Below are 19,779 nucleotides of genomic sequence, written 5' to 3'. Positions count from 1 at the left end.
GCAGGTCGGTGATTCGTGAATGATAGTATTTGCCGAAGGATAGTGCGTCTTTTGAAATATTTTTTAAGAAAGCAGAAGAAGATATTAGGATCGTTCGATTGTTGATGTAAAGTTTCTAGCTTTATTCGGCTAGCCGAGATTACTCGACACGAAGTCTTTGGTTATAGCAAAGAGTAAACTTTGGGTGAACCAGCGTGGGAATAATCAGTTTTGGAGCTGTAGGCAAAATTTAATGCTTTCCGCCGTTGGTGCAGGGTCTCCGTCTCGCAAACGTTCCTCGGGTAAACAGGGTTTCTCGTTCTAAATTCCTGAATGACAGCAGGTCACAAAAGATAATAAGCTTTTTCGAATTTAGGAGTCGATCGATCCCAAGTTGCCCATTGTCAGAATTCTCGAAAACTCGAATTACCTGTCACCAAACTACTCCAAGAATAGAGGAAAGTGTTCAAAGTCGGAGTCCAATTAGTTTTTCTTGTATAATTTTTCTAAAAGCCTGTATTGGCAGAATTCATGTTCAAAACTACAAATTGAAACAATTAAAAACATTCTCAAATTTACGCAGACTTGTCAAAAATAGTGGTTTCGTAAAACGTGACCCAAAATCTGACATCCTACATATTACAACTGCCTAAAAGGACGTGTCTTGAAAAAATGTGTACTCGCGTTCCTCATTTCACATTTTCTCGATTAAACTAACGAACAAGTGAGCAATTAAGTAAATGATGTTCCGGTTGAGCCACGATTAGAACAGAGTTTCTAGTTCCTCTCATTGCATAATTGCATCAAAGTTGTTTTAGGCATATTAAACAGTTCACCAAGATGGATACTTTTCAATTTAGAAATCAAATTATATCGAAGAGAGGACACGATGAAACAATTTCACAAATCACGAATATATGAAAATCAACGCGTTACTCCGTAACGCTAAATAACAATTGAATGACGTGATTCCAGTCTCCACCTGTTAGTAGCAAGTACTTAACAAAAATGTTGCGCCCGTCTTTGGTCACTTTTCTCTCGCTTCGTTCGCTAAAAATTCGAACAACTTTGCCTCGATCAAAGTTGCACGATATTAATCGAAGCCTCGAGTTGAACGGAATAAGAAGATGAAGGCGAATCGAATCGAACGCGACGCGTTGTATGTACCTCTTAATGGAAACAAATCCTGGGTACGGGTAATTCGAGTCGGTGATTTTATTGGTCCTGATCCCGTAATTGGAATATTGCTGGTCGTCGCGCGACCAGTCGCGGACGGGTCCGACGCTTATCGGCGACGTAACGCCCGGGTGATATATTCACCGAGCAACGACGACACGGGCAAAACGGGTTTCTTGATCCGCGACGTTGTAGATCGGCGACGACAGAAAAAACACCGACGACGAGAGTCCGCGAACATCGGCGCAGGGTTTGACGGATCGCTGCGAAGGTCACGAATTTTTTGGTGTCATAGGTATAATGAATCGGGGACGCGAGGGTTCCGTTTGTCAATCGATACCATTGCGAACGATATAGGTGTTTGGAAATTCAAATTTTCTTGTAGAGGCATATCTTGTAGAGGTAGAAAGTTAGTTAATATCTGACAGTTGGTTAACGCTTACTTTAGGTATCAACACTAAAACTAGATACTCGTATTTCTTATGTGCACTATTATATCTTTGAAAATAGAGAATGGAGAAGCGAATCAATTCGTGAAATTTTTATTAAATATAAATTCGCCTCGCGTTTTCGATAATATTATTGTATCTCTAATTGTGAATGATACTTAGCGGTTCCTTTTATTTCATAAATATACCTAAAACACTATATAGAACACAATATCGTTCATGGTTACTTAATTTCGTAAAAGAATGAACGGTTCGGCAATATTTGATCTTTACGATTAATTTATCCGACATCATCGGACAGTGCAACGTCCGTTGTTATCCAAAATAATTTTGAAACGTCGAACCGAATCTGCCTTGGTGTAAATCCACTCGTACCTCGCCCTCCATCGGTGCAATCGTGTAGTATCAAACGCAAGAACGTTGTTCGGTGTTCGGATCGGTGACATTCGTTTCCATCTCACAAGCGTGCAATCAGCGAAGCCGGTGTTCATCTTCGAGGAATGTTAATTCCGTTTTAAACGACTGCTCGATGACCGCGCCGTTAACGGGTACACCTTGTAAACAAACGTAATTGATTGTTCCGTGTCACCGCGTTGGCCGCTAATTGAACCGATGCATTAACCGCGCCTACGCCGACGAAAGGAGGTAGACGCGAAACGCTTTCAGCCGACATTTTTCGTGACAATTCGCTTCGAATTAACCAATCGAGAACCGTACAGTTTACTTGTAAAATTAAACAGAAAAGAACATTTATCATACGGAATTGTATAATTGGTCGTTTTTCGTGGATATTTCGCCTCGAATTAACTCCAACGAAAAGCAAACAGTGGAATAATGCAAATTTTATGCGACAGTTTATTTATTTCTCGAAAAATGAAATAGAAGATAACAAGAAATTTATCGTTATCATACAGAACTGTATAATTCTACAGTATTTGAGGAACGATCGTAATTCAGGGGTTGAAAAATGACTCCGATTCGAAGGCGCGAATAGTTATCACAGTGTTTTACAAGTTCCACACTTTGTTCAAACTTTATGAAATTGAAAAGGAGCGTTTGGAAACTCTGTAAACTGAAAAGAAATTGAAAATAAACCGTTAGATTAACGCATCATTGGTTCTTAGTGGGTTAAACAGAGTTCAATGTCAAAGCGTAGATATGAACGACGATTATGACAGCTGTCCCTGTTCTTCGTTGTTGACGGGTCGGATTTTATCGAACGCAGGTCATTTCTGTTGTACCAAAACTTACTTATCAATAAACATATTATTTCCAGAACTACATCCATTCATACTTCCAGAGACAATTTTCAAATTTCACCGTTTCGATCCACAACTTTTAAATCCTCTTCCATGATACATATCCTTTACTTCTACATTCCGAAATTTACAAGGAAAATTACAGAACCATTTACATTTTCCACCAACCACTTGTGCTGATTATTATCCATGTTCTCTGTCAGAACTTATTTTATACTGAATATATTTCAGTTCTACAAATTTCATAACGCTAGAATATTCGTAATTCGTATGAAATAAACGTAAAACGTAACTGAACGGTGTTAAAAATAATTCAACCTAACGATAAAACCAAGAAAGAACTGGCACAGCTGAAAACGACTCACCAACTGTAAGGAATATACGGTACAAGCATAAATCCTTGTCATTTTCCATGATTTCGATCAGGAAAATTAATGTAAGACGGTTTTTCAAAAAGAAAAATTATTCTGGTCATCGAATTCGTCATAGATTCGATTCGTATCTTCGTTCAAATGCTTTCGACTTAGAAACTTGAAGCAAAAATGTGTTAAACGAGCGCTGAAGGCGATGATCGAGGACAAGGTGCGTATCATTCATCACCGAACCCTACCAACCTCGATCGAACTCGATCGACCGCCCGGTTTGCTTCTCCATTGGTTGAAAAGAAAAAGAATCTCTCGAATGCGTGCGAAATAATTCGGATTAGAAGAGTCGCTGGATAGCCCCGTGTTCGAGTGAAATTAATTTTGTGTTGGGCGTGCAGAACCGGTAGCGGTTCCGTCGCCCTCCCAACGAACAAATCTTCAGGACTCGTCCCTCAGGATCCTTGCCATTCGTTCGGCTGGTTTAATAGATTTCTCACTGTCTCGGATGGACCTACTCGCGCCACCGTACCTTGGGGCTGCTTCTCCGATATTTCTATTGGGTTGAACGAGAAGTTCATGCGTTTTTATTCTAAATGAAAACTTTGGTAGTAATTATCACGAAGCTATTGTATTCCAAAATTTGTAGATGATGGATATTTCCAACAACATAACTCCACGAAACGCACAAAAAGAGACTAACGAAGGCAAGTAAACTTTACCATTTCTTCCTGAATAATGTACGAGAAAACCTGTACACAGAGTCAACGTTTTGTGATAGGCAAAAAGTTATGGCGATACTCGAAGTGCTTGCAAAACCGAAATTAGTCGCTTCTGGTAGCCTACATTTTTCAATATGTATCGGTTAGAATCGCTGTTTCCGTCGGGACGAGAACGACTTCGAGAAGTCCGCGAATCGAGTGGCGTAAATATTTTGTTTACCGAAATACCGCCGGTCCGATTAAAGCCTATCGCGTAAAGTCCACAGGCGCCGGGCGTTGAACGTCCTAATCTCCTTCGACGATTATTTTATCGTTCTCGGAGCGTGAACAGAACCAGCGAGACGATTTTTCGACGTTTCGTGTTCCCGTGGACCGATTTTCTCGCTGGCTGGCCGTTGCGCAACGCGATTTTCCCACCGCCGCCCGATGTCGTGATAATTCATTTCGCGACCACGGCAAAATACGAAAATAAATAACCGATCCCCTCGCTCGTTCCCGTGAATTACGACCAGCGAATTTTTGGGACTCGTTGGTTGTTCCGACGAGAATTATATACGCTGCGTCGGACGCGAGTCTCGTCGGAATGCTGTCTTGTTCGAATTAGATAGAGCGAAGATGCGAGAATTCAACGATAAAATTAAAGGATGTCTTCCGGAGACTCGTTGAATTATTGCGTTTTCTATTCACTTCGGATGGGTTATTACATTGTTCCTACGATGCGAACGACTGCTGTTTCGGTCGATGTGCTTCCTTGCCTTGTCTTCTACTTTACGATTCGTGCCTAGGCTCGAAATATATTTGTTCGGTGCTTTGCAGAACATTGCAGTAAATTGTCACCGAAATTTGTATCCAAGTACAGGGGAAATCAAACCTTTGAGATTCAGATTTTTTGATCTCGGTTGATTTTCGTCGTATTAGGTGTCTGCAGGGTAAGGGCGTGTAACAATACGTGACGGAGAGAAAACAGATTTTAGGAAGAATAGTAACCAAGTCCATGTTACACTTGAAAAGCCACGAATGCAACAATATATAACATATCATCAATAATTTTTCATTGAAGATTTGATTCATTTTATGCATCACTGAAAATATGAATGTACAATAGTAATCATGAATGTTTTCATTTAGAACACAAAAATCTCATGTAATTCATATCGTATATATTTGATTAAAAATCTGAAGTTTTCTTTGGAAAATCTTTTATATAAAACATTAAGAAAGAAGAATTCAATAGAAAACATTTAGAGAATCGATATCCCAACGAACGTTCACATAAAATTGCAGGAAAATGACTCGCAACGTTCATAGGAGCCATCGACCCTTATTCTCCATTTTCTGGCAAATCGTATGTACCGAACCTTTGCGTTCCTTTCCTCGAGTCTTGAAAAGTAACAGCGTTACCCAATACGTGATTTTCATAAGAATATTCTGCGCTATTAGATCGAAATATCGCGGAGCTTCTTAGAGATAAACTTGTCACATACTGGTGACAGTCGTGGCCCGATTCGGCGTCGTTTAGTCTCACGACGCTTTCGATGTTTTCCACGCTCGCGAACTGGACGCGTGCGTCAGCGTGGAGCCGAGGCTCAGCGAAGAGAGTGTGTGATTATTGTAACTTCGATGAGATAAGGGCATCGTGCCACGAACGTGTCTGCTCGTGATAGTGGTCCGTTTGTGCCCGGCGTAATTTATTAGCAGACCGGACTGTGATATATACGCGGCGGTCATCGCGATCCAGAACGCTCCAAACCTTTTTCGCAGTTTGATGGAACGTTTAATTTCGTTCGATCACCTTCGGTTATTACCGAGAAAAACGCAGACCGCTCGAATTTCCTGTTGTTGCTTGATTAGTATCTCTGTTAATGGGTGTATTTTCTTTTTCATCGGTTTCGAGGCAATTTTCATGGTAACTTTTGGAGCGAATGTACTTGATGTAAATTTTTGTAAGTTACGTTGATTTATACACGTACACTCTGCATTGTATATACAGGACTCTGTTCAATGTTTTGTTGCCTTGCTCAATTTATTGGAAAGTTACGCATAATATTCCATGTCGCGTCATGTTCTATTATGAATATGCCCCTCGGGGACTGTGGCTATGTGTAATTGTAGCTGCAGTACGGGTTTAGCAATCCCGAGGTACCCGAGCTACGAAATAAACGCAATTTTAAAAACAGTCTAACAAAACAGTCGATGACAGGAGCGGTTATACTTTCGGTAATTTTGAAATTTTGTCAATATAATTTCGTAGAAACATTTTAAATGCTTCACGCAACAAGGACATCAAGAAAAATCTATTTTTGCCCCAGAAAGAAAGGGTAGCCCTTTAATGTCTCTATTTTTAATTTGTTATATAGCAAATTAAATAACGAATATAATCGAGCATCGTAATAGCAAGGTGATCGAACGAAATTAAATATTCGATGATTTCTCTAAGAACCATTAAAGAAATTTGTAACAACGAAAGTCTTCCAGCAAACTGAACTATGGAAAGGTTTGGTAAATAGGCGCTACGCATTTTATTTATTGCGCCACTTGATATAGTCGCGAGAGGACTCGTAGAAAAACTGACTCCAAACCGCAACCACAATTCCTTGATAACTCTGGTAGGGATTAGTATCCTAGAAATAGAAGGACTAGTCTTTCTTTACAACGTACGCAGTTCTCGATCAATGATTCTTAGGATTTTTCAAGTAAATCAATTATATTAGGCGTAGAAATTAATTATGTGGCGTCGCATTTAATTATTTACAACTTCGGTTCAAACAGAAATATTTATCGAGCATTTTGTTACATTAAAGTACCTTGGTGGGAACGAAACACAGGGATTGCTTTCGACAATTTTGTTTTTTACTAGCCATGTATACCTGTTTAGAATGTATTACCGAGGGAAGATTCAAAATCGTATAGTTTTCTTTCGTAAATAAATAGCGAGATTACTTTCGGAAGGCACAGAAATAATTTCTACACTTGATATTTCACGTGTACTGCGTAAAGGTTGCGTTGTTTCGTTTTCTTTTTTTTACATCTTTCACTCGTGGTCCTCGAAGAAATACAACGCGGCCCATTGGAATGCCGTAATGGCTCCCGTTGAGGATCCCTGGTCCACGCGACACCATCGAAGTGGAAACACGTATTCAGAGACACGAGAAACCGATTATTTAAATGCTAAGAGCGACCGAGAGATGCAATGACAGAAAGCGGCGCATGCCGAGCAGGCCAAGAATCACGACCCGACCCCGAGATATTGGTTCCCTCCTTTGCGTTCCGTGAAAATTCAGCTCCCGTCTCCGCTGCCAACAATGCGATCCAACTGCAACGGATCACGCCCGAATCGCGATCGATCCGTTGAAAGAGTGAGTGAACGCCTCGACCCTTGGCTACGAGGCACGTCTCAAGATTTCACAAAATTACATCAACGAGAACGAATGATTACGAAAGTTCTGAATCGAAACGCGAAGGCTAAAGCCGCTTGCTTTGCTACCAGTTTCACTGTTTAGCGAATTTGAAAAATGCTCGTGGAAACAAAAATGGTTAAACAAGGTTTCCTCTTTTCAAACTTCTTTTCCAAATATTAGAACAAAGCTGATGTAACCGAGCCAATCAGTGTCACAGCAGTATAAGTCCATACTTTTTATAAATGAAGCTTCTGTTGTCAATGCTTAGAAAATATGTCGATTCTGTCTGGTATATGGAAAATAGGAGGAAATATGTGAACAAGTGTAAAGATGTATAAAATATCAACGATAATATGCATATTACACCGTTTGGGAGATAAGACATGCTCTCGTTTAAGTTTCGATTCTTTTTCTGTACTCGCGAAAATATGAATTTGCATAAACATTTTCAGTCTAGTTATTAGCGACTCAATCGGATGATTTATTACCGTGAACACTATAATAATATATGTATAGAGTGTTGCATAAAATGCAGGCATGCTGCGAAAGTGCACTGAACGCACACGAATAATAAAACGATAGCTATCGATTAACCATTGACTCGATCAACACGATCGAGCGACTTTCCACGGCGCCTGAGCAATCCGATCGCTATGGATATTAATTTTTTTTTTAAATTCGCGAATCTATTGCGCTTTTACGGTTGGTTGCAACATCGCATCGTTTTGCAAGTTCGATGAATCAACAAAGTACGATGCGAAGACATAATTTCCGTTCGTTGCTCGAGCGATCGAGCGACTGCCAGCCAAATGGATCGAAGAGGGTAACGAAACGAAATGTACTCGGATAAGAGGCGATATGTATTTTGTGCTAAGACGAACGCGAACGATACACCTCGCATATTAAATCGAACGATGCTGTCCTTGCCGTGCATCCGCTGCTTTATTGCACAACCACCCGAGATTGAACGAAAGGAAGCAAAATAATTTGATCAATTTGGAACTGGGAACACGTAATGCCAATTGAGAAATTACCATCTTTGTCGGTCTCCTTCTTTTTCCGGGAATATGACAAGCCCGCGATCTCGGCTATAAAAACAGGGATGCGTGAGTTTTCTTGGCAACAGAATGTGTAAGAATTTTGGTACAAAGACGAGATTTATTAGTGAAATGGAACACTCGTTTGCAGACATTGTTTTGTTGTTTGGATTAGAAGAATTCAGATTCTATACTAACAACAACTAATAATCGGTTATATTTAACGAGAGGTTGTTTGAATGTCATAATTCCTTCATATCAACTACGATTAAAAATTACTTGTCCTACTTTTCACAAATTCCTAACAAAATCAAGAATTAAAACGTAAATTCATCTTATAAGAAAATTCTAGGTATTTGGGTACGTAACGTAGTCGCTTCAAAAAATGTTTCATGGATTCAAAGTCGGACAGAATTGATCTAACAAAACGTAATCGAGGAATGTTCTTTCAGTTCAAAAGCAGAAGGATCTATCAATGATCATATCTTTCTAGATTCCACATTTTCTCCAAATAATTCTTTCTGTCGTATCGGTGGTAGTTCGTTCACGTGCGAAGGCACGGAGAAGATACGAAGTTGAAATTCGTAAACATCGGCAATCCAGCGACGATATAAAATTTGAAGAGGTACAATTTGGACAACCAGAACGCATCGTGCTACTCTCTCCTACGCGCAGTTGGTTGTATGTAACACCTTGACGTTTACGGTCGCATTTTCTGAAGTGGCCTGTATATTTGGAATCCAGTCGGACGATTCACTCCTCGTAGTGACTTTTTCTTCGCGGCAGAGGCTGCCGAATAAAATCGAGGTGGCACAGTAGCACGAGTAGCCGCGGTCCAATATTTTTGTCCACGAGTGGCTCGATCCGGTCAGTTGGTAGCCGCTCGCCGCGGAGAAGTGCAGATAGCGAGCAGTTTATCGGTTCTCTGCGGTGTTAACCGTCGCCCACGCGTTTTAAGAGAGAAACCGCAGCATCCCAGTGGTGCGGCGAGTGGACGACGAGGCTGTTTATTGTTATCACTATCATGGCCGGCCAAGGGAAGCCGATACGCACCAACACGGAGGACGCGCGTGCTTATAGAATCGAGAAAGCTGTGCTTGTGGCCGATTGCTCTGTTTGTCGACCGTGGATCGTTGGACACTGGATATCGGTTTCACTCCAGTTTCCTGGTTAGCACTGTTCGCTGGGGCGATTTTCCAACCGATAACTTTAAACTTGGACGATCCTTCGCTGCCTAAACTGATCGTTAGCTTGCCTCCTCGTTTGGAGAAGTTTCGCTATTCGGGAAACTTTGACGATGACTCGAATAAATAATGTTTTATACATTTGCTCGTCGAGAGATTTATGTCGAATGTAAAAGGCTTGTCCGAAAGGAACTTCAAGATTTTGTTTAACACTTCGTCTACCGATTTATTGTGGAGGAATCTGCACTTTAGATATAAATTCTTACGTTAGTATGGACAATTGATTGGCTCCAAAAAAGGAATAATATATTTGTGAATAAATTTCATAGTATTTTATTTTTCATAGTATTTTAACATTAAAAAGTACCACTTTATAGAGTTTTCCAAATTAGGCAAACCACGATCGCTGGTTTTCGAAAAAATCGTTTCCGCATGAATACAAAATTTAATCAATCACAAATTTACACTTGGAGAGTAGAGAATGACGATAAATAAATTCATTTTCTAATAATGGTGGAAAATCACCAGCCTTGAATCTTACAAACGTTGAATTGTTCTAACGTTCACACCATCTTCAGAATGCTAACTTTATAATTTCAGCAAGATTCATTATCGGTTTTCCAAGTTTATATTCGTATACAAAAATTATACGAATAATTTTCTAAGTAATCATCAGTTTTTATAACGAGGTTTCGATATTTCTGTTCTAAACGTCTTTAATGTTCAGTGATATTAACAGAGTATATTTCTTCCTCTTTAATAGGCACAACTTATCTTTAGGAATCTTCCGGCCGAATTCAGAGTTCAATAGTGGTCTTCCAAGCACTCAACGTCTTTTGGATCACTTAAACTTTCCCTAGAGTAAGCACCTTACCGGAGAAACTCCGAATTTTGCGATTACTTTTCGTCCCTTTAATCGACGGTCAAGCTTTCGATTCGCTCGAGTCAGACCACTGAAATATACGTTCGGCACGCTTCCACCCGGTTACCAGGGAGCTCTCCAGTCGTCCTTGAAACTTTTCCCGGGAGAAGTTTCCCGGTGGAACCTTCTCATGGCGGAGTGGAATCGATTCGAGCCGTTTTCCCATCGTTAAAGCGCGAGAGACGTCTCGTCTCGTTCGTCGTTTGCCAACGAGGGGGAACCTTCGGAGAAAAATTCTCGCGGTTGTTCCTGATCCATACCGATGGCTCACATAAATCATAAGAGATTGCGGAGCGCGACAAAAAGAATCGCGCTCCAATTACCTCGATTCCCTCGCCGAAGAGAAGGAAAATGTCGCCGATGAAAGGAGAAAAAGTTGGGAAGTTGATCCTCTCGAGTTTGTCGCGTCGTGGTTCCTGAGCGCAACGTGAAATAAATTTGATTAAATGCGACGCAGATGTCTCGCGCAATCGTTAGCACCTTCTTCCCGTATCTATGGACGTTCTATCGATCTTTTCGCACGGAATGATCGATTGTTTCGGGTGTAGCTGGAAAAAGCGAAATCGAGTCTGACTATCCACAGTTTTTCCCTGTTATTCTCGTTTAAGCATAATTACATTCTTTTGGTTGTACTTTCAAAATTCAAATCTTGTTTATTACTTTTTATTCGCATATCTTACTCTTTGAAATTCCAAATTACGTTGTTTTTGTTCGGTTCACGATCGAGATAGCGTGTTGACGCCCAAAACATTAAAGAAAATTCTATCCAACACTCTTTCGCAAGGAACCTTCGTTTTCGTTTCCACATGGAAATATCCAGTTTTTCCGCTTCTCATCTTGTGCTCCAAAAAAAAAAAAAAAAAAAAAAAATTCCTAATACTTTTCACGGGTGCTCGCGTTAGCCATTCATTTATTCATTCAGCACACAAACTTCGGCGTCAACCAGCAAAAATAAAAGAATGAATCACCGATTCGTTATCAATCCCGAAGTCACGCTGCGGACTCACTAAATCATATCCTTATCGCGGGCAGCAGCCGTTCAATGTGTCCACGTACACGTACGCACATACACAGACATTCACACGGATGTGAAAGAAACGAAGGAAAAAAGAAAAGAAGGTGCGCGCACGGTTGCAATTGGCGGTTGATATCTCGAAACTGTTGGACCACTGACGGCGCACAATCGACGTGTCGTGGTTGTCGAGCGGCATTTCTGCTGGCATTCTACAGGCTTTCCGTGTCGGCATCCCGCGAGGCGGATTCCGCGCTCGTTATTTACTCTACGTTTCGCGAAAATGAAAAAGGCGGAGTCTTGTGCAAGCTCGCCAACCGGTGAAAGTCCCTATCGAGGCGCTAGGCGTCAGAGTCCACTCTCGAGATGGATAAAGATCGTCGGAGAGCGAAGATCGAACGACTCGGGCAATTTTACCGATATCGTCGAACAAAATGAAGCTTACTTTTATACACTATAAGTCATCTATAATTTTACCGAATATCATGATTTATTTACACTTTTCTCTACAATAATGAAAATTCAAACTCGACTCTTCAATTGACACATATAATCCGTGTATAACGCGTGTGAAAACTTTAAATTAAATTGAGATTACTTGGAATCCAGAATTCTACACAAAGAAAACCTACAAAACAGGTAACATTGTAAAATGAATGTAATATACCAAGTAAAGGATAACAACCGAAAAGAAAGAAGACGAAAATTTTGAATCGTATATTTAATTTTACTTTTTCATCATTGGAATATGCGACGTACAACTTTTTACAACCTTGGTCCCATCGTTAATCACGAGTCTATTACTAATGCCCTTAAACTATTACGAATGCCCTTAAACCTGACAGTACTCGGGTATCTGGGTCGCAATGCCTAACTCGTCGTTTGCATAAAGAAGATGCTCGTCGTCCGTGAAATTCTCGCGTTAGAGTACCATGCGTACATATGTATAGATACAATGTAGATGCTCCGTTTGTTTGCTCCAAAACGGGGGTCGACACTAAAAAACAGCGTATTCGTGAGAAACGTGCATGCACATGGAAGTATCGCGAAATAATTTCTATTTACCAAAAGAAACAACTCTATTTGCATTCGTTGCCGGCGCTTCTTTCGTCAGCGTCTAATATAGGGAGTCACTGGGAAATCTCATTGAGCCGCGTCGAAAGAAAAGCGCAGACTATGAGACCGCGGTGCTCGCGAGAAATTTTTCGCGCTTTACGAGTGCGATTTAACACAATGGAGTGTTAAGAAACGCGTCCGACTGCTGGAAAAAGCCCCCATTGTTCTGCTAACTCGCTGTTGATAATGACATTAATCCCTGGAACAATAAATGCGGCGAACCGTTGTGGAGATCTTACGTTATATAGGGTGACTCTTAATTGTTTAAAATCGACATTACGAATTGTTGAACTTCTTTTGCGAGGGAAGGTCCTATGGTTTTTCTATATAAATAAACGGTAAGTTCATTTTAGAAAGGCACAGAATTAATTACTACGTCAAATGAAACCAGTAAAACTACCATGCCTACGGAATGGACCGCGAAGAGTTAGAATAGATAAATATTGTGAATACAAATCAGGAGCCTTCGATATTATGTAGATTGACGTCTCGAGAAGAAACTAGAATTCCAACGGTATCGTCATCATCCTTCGCAATATTTTCTCGCGCGTCAGTTAACGGATCGAGCGAACTGGTTCAAAAATGGCATATTTTTCCAGAGAATCGAGTTTACCTCCGCGGGGTGTCTCGGATAAAACGAGCCGCAAGAAAGTCGCCCAATCAAAATTCCAATCGAAGCTTAATCAATGATCTTCGAAGGAAACGAGCCGAGCTCTCGATACGTTGCACGCCAGAAGTATTGGAGGGACACTTGGAAACGCGCGTTCCTAGAATTCTTTCCGCGACCCGGTTTATTACATAAGAAACAACAGGCGTCCGTCTACCCGTTACGTTGCACGGTGAAAATCCCTCGTAACGAACAAAATTTCTATCTAGTTTCCCCTTGTTCTATCCGATCGATCTCTTCGCGCACCTCGATCGCACGACCTTCGACGGAAATTCATTCCTAGAAGAAACTAAGAAAATTCCTAAATAGATTTAGAATCGAAGGATCATTCACGTACACCTAATATCCAAAAGTAAAGAATGCACCGATATGCGAAGAATGGAGTACACAATCGACAGTAGAACGTATCCTCAGTCGCAACAAATTCTCTGGACGCCAATTAGAACTAACCTTAATAGACAGAAGATCCAAATTTAATATTGTTCATAAAGGATTTCAGACATTTTATCAGGATATTTAATAACATTATTTTCGAACGGACGTAGCTGATACCCACACATAGGGGCAGTTGATGCGCCGTTAAACTTTTATGGAACAAAAAAAAAAAATTAATTTCATTTAGAAGGGGGAATTAACGCAAACGACCGTGACGATAGTTTTGTTTTTTTTTTATAACGGATACCCTTAGGTCTGCACACGACGTTAATCGTTCAACAGCCACGCTCGAGTTAATTTGAGTAACATAGTTATCCAAGCAGGTGAAACCACGCTTAGTGGCTAATACAGAGCGACGTATAATAATTTATTATTTCGTTCGCAGTCTAGTTCGTATTTTTGTAGGGAGGGGGAGGGGGGGGAATTAAATATGCATAAGTTTCGATAGAAGTAACTTTATCGAACAATGTAGGTACCATTTTGTTAACTATTATACAATAATCCCCTTAAATTCGTCGGTGGAATCTGCGCGCGAGCGAATAATGTTTACGGCATCCAAGGAGCAGAAGCCCTTCGGTACCGATCGCAAACGCGCCGCTTCTTCTAAGGGGCAGTAAATACCGGTATCTGGTGTCGTAAAGTACAGCATTGGTTTTCCACCGAGTGGACGTAGAGGACGAAGAGAGGAGGGGTAGGTACGAACGTAGCTGGAAGGAAATGGGTGAAGAAAGGGTCGAAGGGAAAGGAGCGTGGAGACAGGGTTAGGAAGGAAGCGGGAGCGAGTTAGGTGTAGCGAGGAAAAAAGGGTTGCGGAAGGAGAGGGACGAGAAAGAGAGGACCAGGGCAGCTCACCGCGTAATTTATGTCTCCAGCGCGCCGCGGCAGCGTTGACAGTTGAAACACTGCAGCGGCTCGGATTGGTCGGCACCGGGCGCCTTATAGGGTCGCGCGCATGCGCACACCGACTTACGACATCCATCAGAGGCGACCGGCTACTGCCGTCAGCGTGCCACTCTTTATCTTTCTCCTTTTCTCTAGCCCCCGCTTGCCCTTTGCGGATGTCAACCGAGCCGTAATCCGCTGTCACTTCGGATACTCTCCCCGTCCTCGTCGCGTTGGCTGGGTTGTTGTCCTATTTCGCCTATTCCGGTCGTCGCCGCCGACGACGGAGACGATCCTTGCGCGCCGCGTCTTCAGCCGATATCCTTTGCGGTCCCTCCGCGTCTACTTCGGTGGAAAGTGTCTTCTCCTTCCTTGGCTCCTCGCCGTCTACTTTTACCGATAAGCTTTTTTCTCGCGCGACTTGGAGCTAGCCTGGATGTCCCTCCACGCCATATTCTATTTTCTTGACTGTTGATCAAAGATGAGAAGCGTATCGCTAGGACAATATTTTTCAATTTCTTCTCAACCTTTTTTTTGAGTGTTATGGACGCGCGGTGCTGTAGTATCATCCGAAATTTCGAAGAGCTTGGATATTTATTTCGATCAGGAAAGTCCTGCGGCGACGGCCGTCAGCATCTTCAGACACCTTTGTTCTTGCAACTCGTTCGACGCAGCACTTGCTTTTTGAATCTTTAATTAGGCGCTTCTCTTCTTTTTGGTCGTCGATCTTTTGCAGTCGACTTTTTCTCGTCAGTGACGCAGTTCCAGCAGACTTCTTCAATATACACTCTATAGACTTTAGATAAGCATTTAGGGACGTAGGCGCGATGACTTTGATCGAGTAAATCAATATTTGCCACGCGACTGTGGGTAGATTAGAAGGATCAAGTACTGGGTTCTTTCGAGTCGGTTTTACGATATGATTACCGAACCGTGAAGAGTGGAGCAACGTCTGCGCTCCTTTAGATGTCCCAAGACCACGGTGCAAAGCAGGCGCCTGACGAACAATCGTTTAACGGTTCGACACGGCGCTAAAGGATCACATAATGTATCACGAGACGCACAGACACGATACAGAAAGAACAATTTCAAAACTGACACGATAATAACGCTGTAGAACCGTAACCGCGGCCGATATAGTCTAAAACTTTTTAAATGTATAACTATCGTAACATCTCCTCTGATGTTACCATTAACAATCGTAACTGTCTTTGAGCCCCGATTCAGATCGAGTAACAACGATTACTCGGGAATCCAGAGAATGTTGCTCCGCAACTGTCCCATTCCGTCTGCTGTTTTCGCCGAGTAGCCTTCGGTATTATGTAATTGTGTTCAAAAGTTGCCCGCGAAAGCCGATTATCCGTGATCAGCGACTCGTTGAGCAACCGTCGAGTGACCGTGCACCGCGTCTCTCCACGAAAGCAGAGTTTCTAAAGCAGAGTCCTCGACACGATGTTTGTTCCAGCAGCCGGCCAGCTCGCAGGAGCGTGGCAGCGGCTTGGCTGTGGGGCGTCAAGGGGGGCCCGGCAGCGCGGGGGGGCCCGGAGCAGTGGACCAGGCGAGGGACCTAAGTCCCTGCCTCCCCGCGTCCATGGGCGACGCTGCACGACCTACCACCTTACCGTGCAGTCCTCCTGCCGCCCACCATCACGGGCCCCATCATACGCCCCTGCATCAGACCCACTGCGGCACCAACAACAACTGCTACGACGGACCCACCACCCCCTACGACTCTAGGGACTACGATTCTCCTGGAGGTTGGTTACTTTCTCCTTTCTACGTGTTTCGTGGTTCACTCGACTCTGTATCCGCTTCTCTATCGTAGATTGTTCTCGTGGTCCTTTTCATTGGGGATATACAGGGTGTTAAAAGAAAGGAGCATTCAATATTTATTTAAAATATATAGAATAGAGAACTTGCAAATAATACATAAATGATATTCATTTTCTGCGTCCTGTTAATGATCTTGTTTCATCATCATCATAATATTTTCAACGCGATAGCGGAATTAGCAACGTCCAAGGGTCATCACCATTCGCATTTCTCCTTCAGATTGTCACAAAAATGATCGCATATTCATAATCTTTCTAAACACAGTTGAAGAACGGAAGCTTAGATCAACGTTTGTTTCGTTTTCTAAAGTCTTTTGCTTTGCCTGTACATTTCTGTACGTTTACAGTTGTCATAAATGCACAAATATCCATGATCTAGTCATCATGTGTCGTACGTACGTCGTTCCATGCACTTGCACCGTTCTAGATCGATAGATGTTTTCACGAAACGTTTAAATGTCCACCAGGCGGACAAGAGTACAGGAACAACAACAGCAACTTCGAGAACCCGAGCGACCTGAGCATGCCGCCCCAAACGGCCCACCACCACCACCACCACCATCACCACCACCATCATTCCCATCTGCATCACCAGACTCACTCGCAAGAACAGCAGACCACGGAACACTTGCACGCTATCCCGAAGCTGGAGCCACCGCCCACCCCGCCCGCGCAGTCCGAGGACGTCCCAGGGGTGGTTTGCGCCGGATGTGGCCTCCGGATATCCGACAGGTTCTACCTGCAGGCCGTCGACAGGAGGTGGCACGCCGCATGTCTTCAGTGCTCGCACTGCCGTCAGGGCCTCGACGGCGAAGTCACCTGTTTCAGCAGGGACGGAAACATTTACTGCAAGAAGGACTACTATCGGTGAGTCGATGGCACATTTGTTAAGAGGGTTAACCCTTGACTGGGTAAGCTGAAATGTAGGGAAACTTGTTACGTACGAACGTGGCCTGAAAGGTTCTTGGGCCTCGATCGTGGATAACACTACAAGATATGTTTTATGGGTTCCTTTTAATTTTATAAACAAAGAGATGTATTATAACTACAGGTTACAGTAACATGTGATCGATATATATTTGGTTTATAGGCAATAGGTTATCGATCGAATGTTTAATCGCGATAGGGGTTGGTTATAGGGATATTATCGCTCAAAACAAGGTAAATAAACTGGTAATAGATTTTCGATTTGTCTACAATTGCAATAATTAGACGAGATAATATGAAAGAACATTGTACGCCAGACGACTTCACGCTAAGAAAAATACAAACGAAATCGCACTTTATTGAATTAATTTTTTAGCCGATATCCACGTAAATTGTAATTACGATAATTAGATGTGGTACTTTAAAAGAACGTCTGGACGAACCCTACCGAAGAAAGAAATAGAACACACATTTCGTTTAATTAAGTTATTTAATGGTACCTGCGTTCGCGTTAGTTATGGAGCTCGTAATGTTAAAAATCAGTGTAAACGTTTGCTAATTGGTAATCATTTCGCCGTTACAGTTGCAGTAATTACACTTTGTCCGTTTACATTTCTTCAATGTTCACGTTAAACGGCTGTTAATTGGTGTAAGTCTATTATTTATGCCAGTATATTGTTAATTAATAGGTTTATCATTACAATTACGCATGAAACTTCGCGAGAGGAGTGTGTGTTTCTTTAATTCCACCTGGGAGTTATCGGTCGAGAATTATGCCTTTCAATTAACAATCTGCACCAGAAGGTATGAATCTTCGCGTGGTCGGCTGATTATCTTCCAAAGTTAACCAATTAACCGTAACCGCAAAGGCTAGTGTCTCTCTCGTTTATCGGAGCAATGTTTCCCGAGGAAGTCCTGCGGTTTGGTCTATACCGACACTTTAGCACGATTATCTATTGCACGCGACCTTGACGATTCTATATGCAATAAATGCAAATGCCAACTGCAATATAATTGTTTAACGTAACAAAATGACTCGCGTGAATGCTTAGGGTAAGGAATTCTCTTCTCAAAATTATCTTCTTTCATTCGACGATGACTACATTGATCTTAACGTTTACATTACGTAAAAATATTTTCATTGAATAACCAAGCAGGTTGCTCTTTCTCAAACATCTTAATCATTTATCGACCAGTAACCTATTAACACGTTGGTCGCCACGTCACCCATTAAAAAGTTAATTCTGAAATTATACTGTCGAAGAAAACGAATCCGAATAGAATTCGCGAATATGGTAAGGTTAGAAAAGTAACTACCACAAGAAATACTAGATTGCGCGGTTTTCAATTGTCTCGAAACAAAATTTTAACCAAGTAGAGCTTTTCACGAGTATCAGTTTGCCTATCAGCGTGTTAATCGGCTTCTCGTCATTGCAACCAATACTTTGTTACCTATAGTATTACTTTTTCTTTTATCGTTTAATAAGACACCTCGTGGGGCGTTCATGTTTGTAATTTTGACAATAGACGTATCATTTTTACATACTCAAAACGTGTAGGCATACATATGTCAGACAACAATTGCTTCGCGAAAGACCCTGTGGTTCTCTCGAACAAAAATTCTAAAGATCACTTAAAAGTCGCGTCTCTAGACGCGGTAGAATCCTCCCGTAACAGCATCCTTCGGTCCTATTGTAATACTGTTCATTGCTAACCATCGGGTCGTCAAACGACTCACCGTTACTTCCAATCTTTCTCTTCCGTTTTTCTCCGCCTTGGCCTCTTCGTCTCGTCCATTTTCATCGGGATTATATTATTCCCCGCTTCCGTACCGTGTCGGGCAATTTCAATAACGAACAATCCGCGCAACGGGGTCAGCTCGTAACAACCCGCCAAGCGGAGTCGGGTCGCTCGTCACGCCGACAAGTCAAGCGGGAAGCAATTTCTGTAATTCCAGTAGCCGTTCGAAGACGTTGCTCGAGAGTGCTCGTGCCTTCTCGAAGCGGACGCGGCTTTTGCGCAACGCGTCGAGGCCTCGAGTCGCTTCCAACCGCGGGGACGATAAGGGCCCGTTTTATCGACGTGCACGCGATTGACAATGAATTACGGTTGCAACGACGCTCCCCGAACGAATCACGCACGGGATAACAAAAAATGATCGTCGCGTGTCGGTAGCCGCGCGCCCACGGGGAACAATGAGACAGACGCAGTCACGTCGGTGAGTACGTTAACGCGTCGCGAGGAATGAAGGAACAAGGATTAAACGTCTTGATTATCGCAATTAGTCGAGAACAGGGGCGTTCGAATAATAGAATATTCTCTGTACTACTTTCCTAATGTTGATGTTCATATACAATCAGTTCTATACGTATTCCTACCCTCTATATCCATTGAAGAAGTTTCTCTAGATTGTATTGGGT

General features: G+C 42.2%; 2 protein-coding genes across 3 annotated transcripts in view; one reads left to right on the top strand and one right to left on the bottom strand.

Moving 5' to 3' along the window:
- The window catches only part of LOC128887223 (mitochondrial inner membrane protein OXA1L), a 173,892-nt gene that overhangs the window by 73,597 nt on the left and 80,516 nt on the right, over nt 1-19,779 (bottom strand). The gene's annotated exons all lie outside the window — the stretch shown is intronic.
- Nucleotides 1-19,779, top strand: part of LOC128887218 (protein apterous-like) — a 64,047-nt gene that overhangs the window by 1,809 nt on the left and 42,459 nt on the right. The window contains exons 2-3 of one of the 2 annotated variants that reach the window (XM_054142879.1): nt 16,069-16,357; nt 16,900-17,299. In XM_054142879.1, coding sequence (XP_053998854.1) covers nt 16,069-16,357; nt 16,900-17,299 — 689 coding nt within the window. Of the gene's footprint in view, nt 1-16,065; nt 16,358-16,899; nt 17,300-19,779 lie in introns of both variants that reach the window. The other variant, XM_054142878.1, reaches the window with a different exon arrangement.

This window comes from Hylaeus anthracinus, unplaced genomic scaffold (assembly GCF_026225885.1).
Source record: "Hylaeus anthracinus isolate JK02 unplaced genomic scaffold, UHH_iyHylAnth1.0_haploid 11985, whole genome shotgun sequence".
Taxonomy (NCBI): domain Eukaryota; kingdom Metazoa; phylum Arthropoda; class Insecta; order Hymenoptera; family Colletidae; genus Hylaeus; species Hylaeus anthracinus.
Note: the sequence above shows the minus strand (reverse complement) of the source record. Positions and strands in the feature narration are given on the sequence as shown.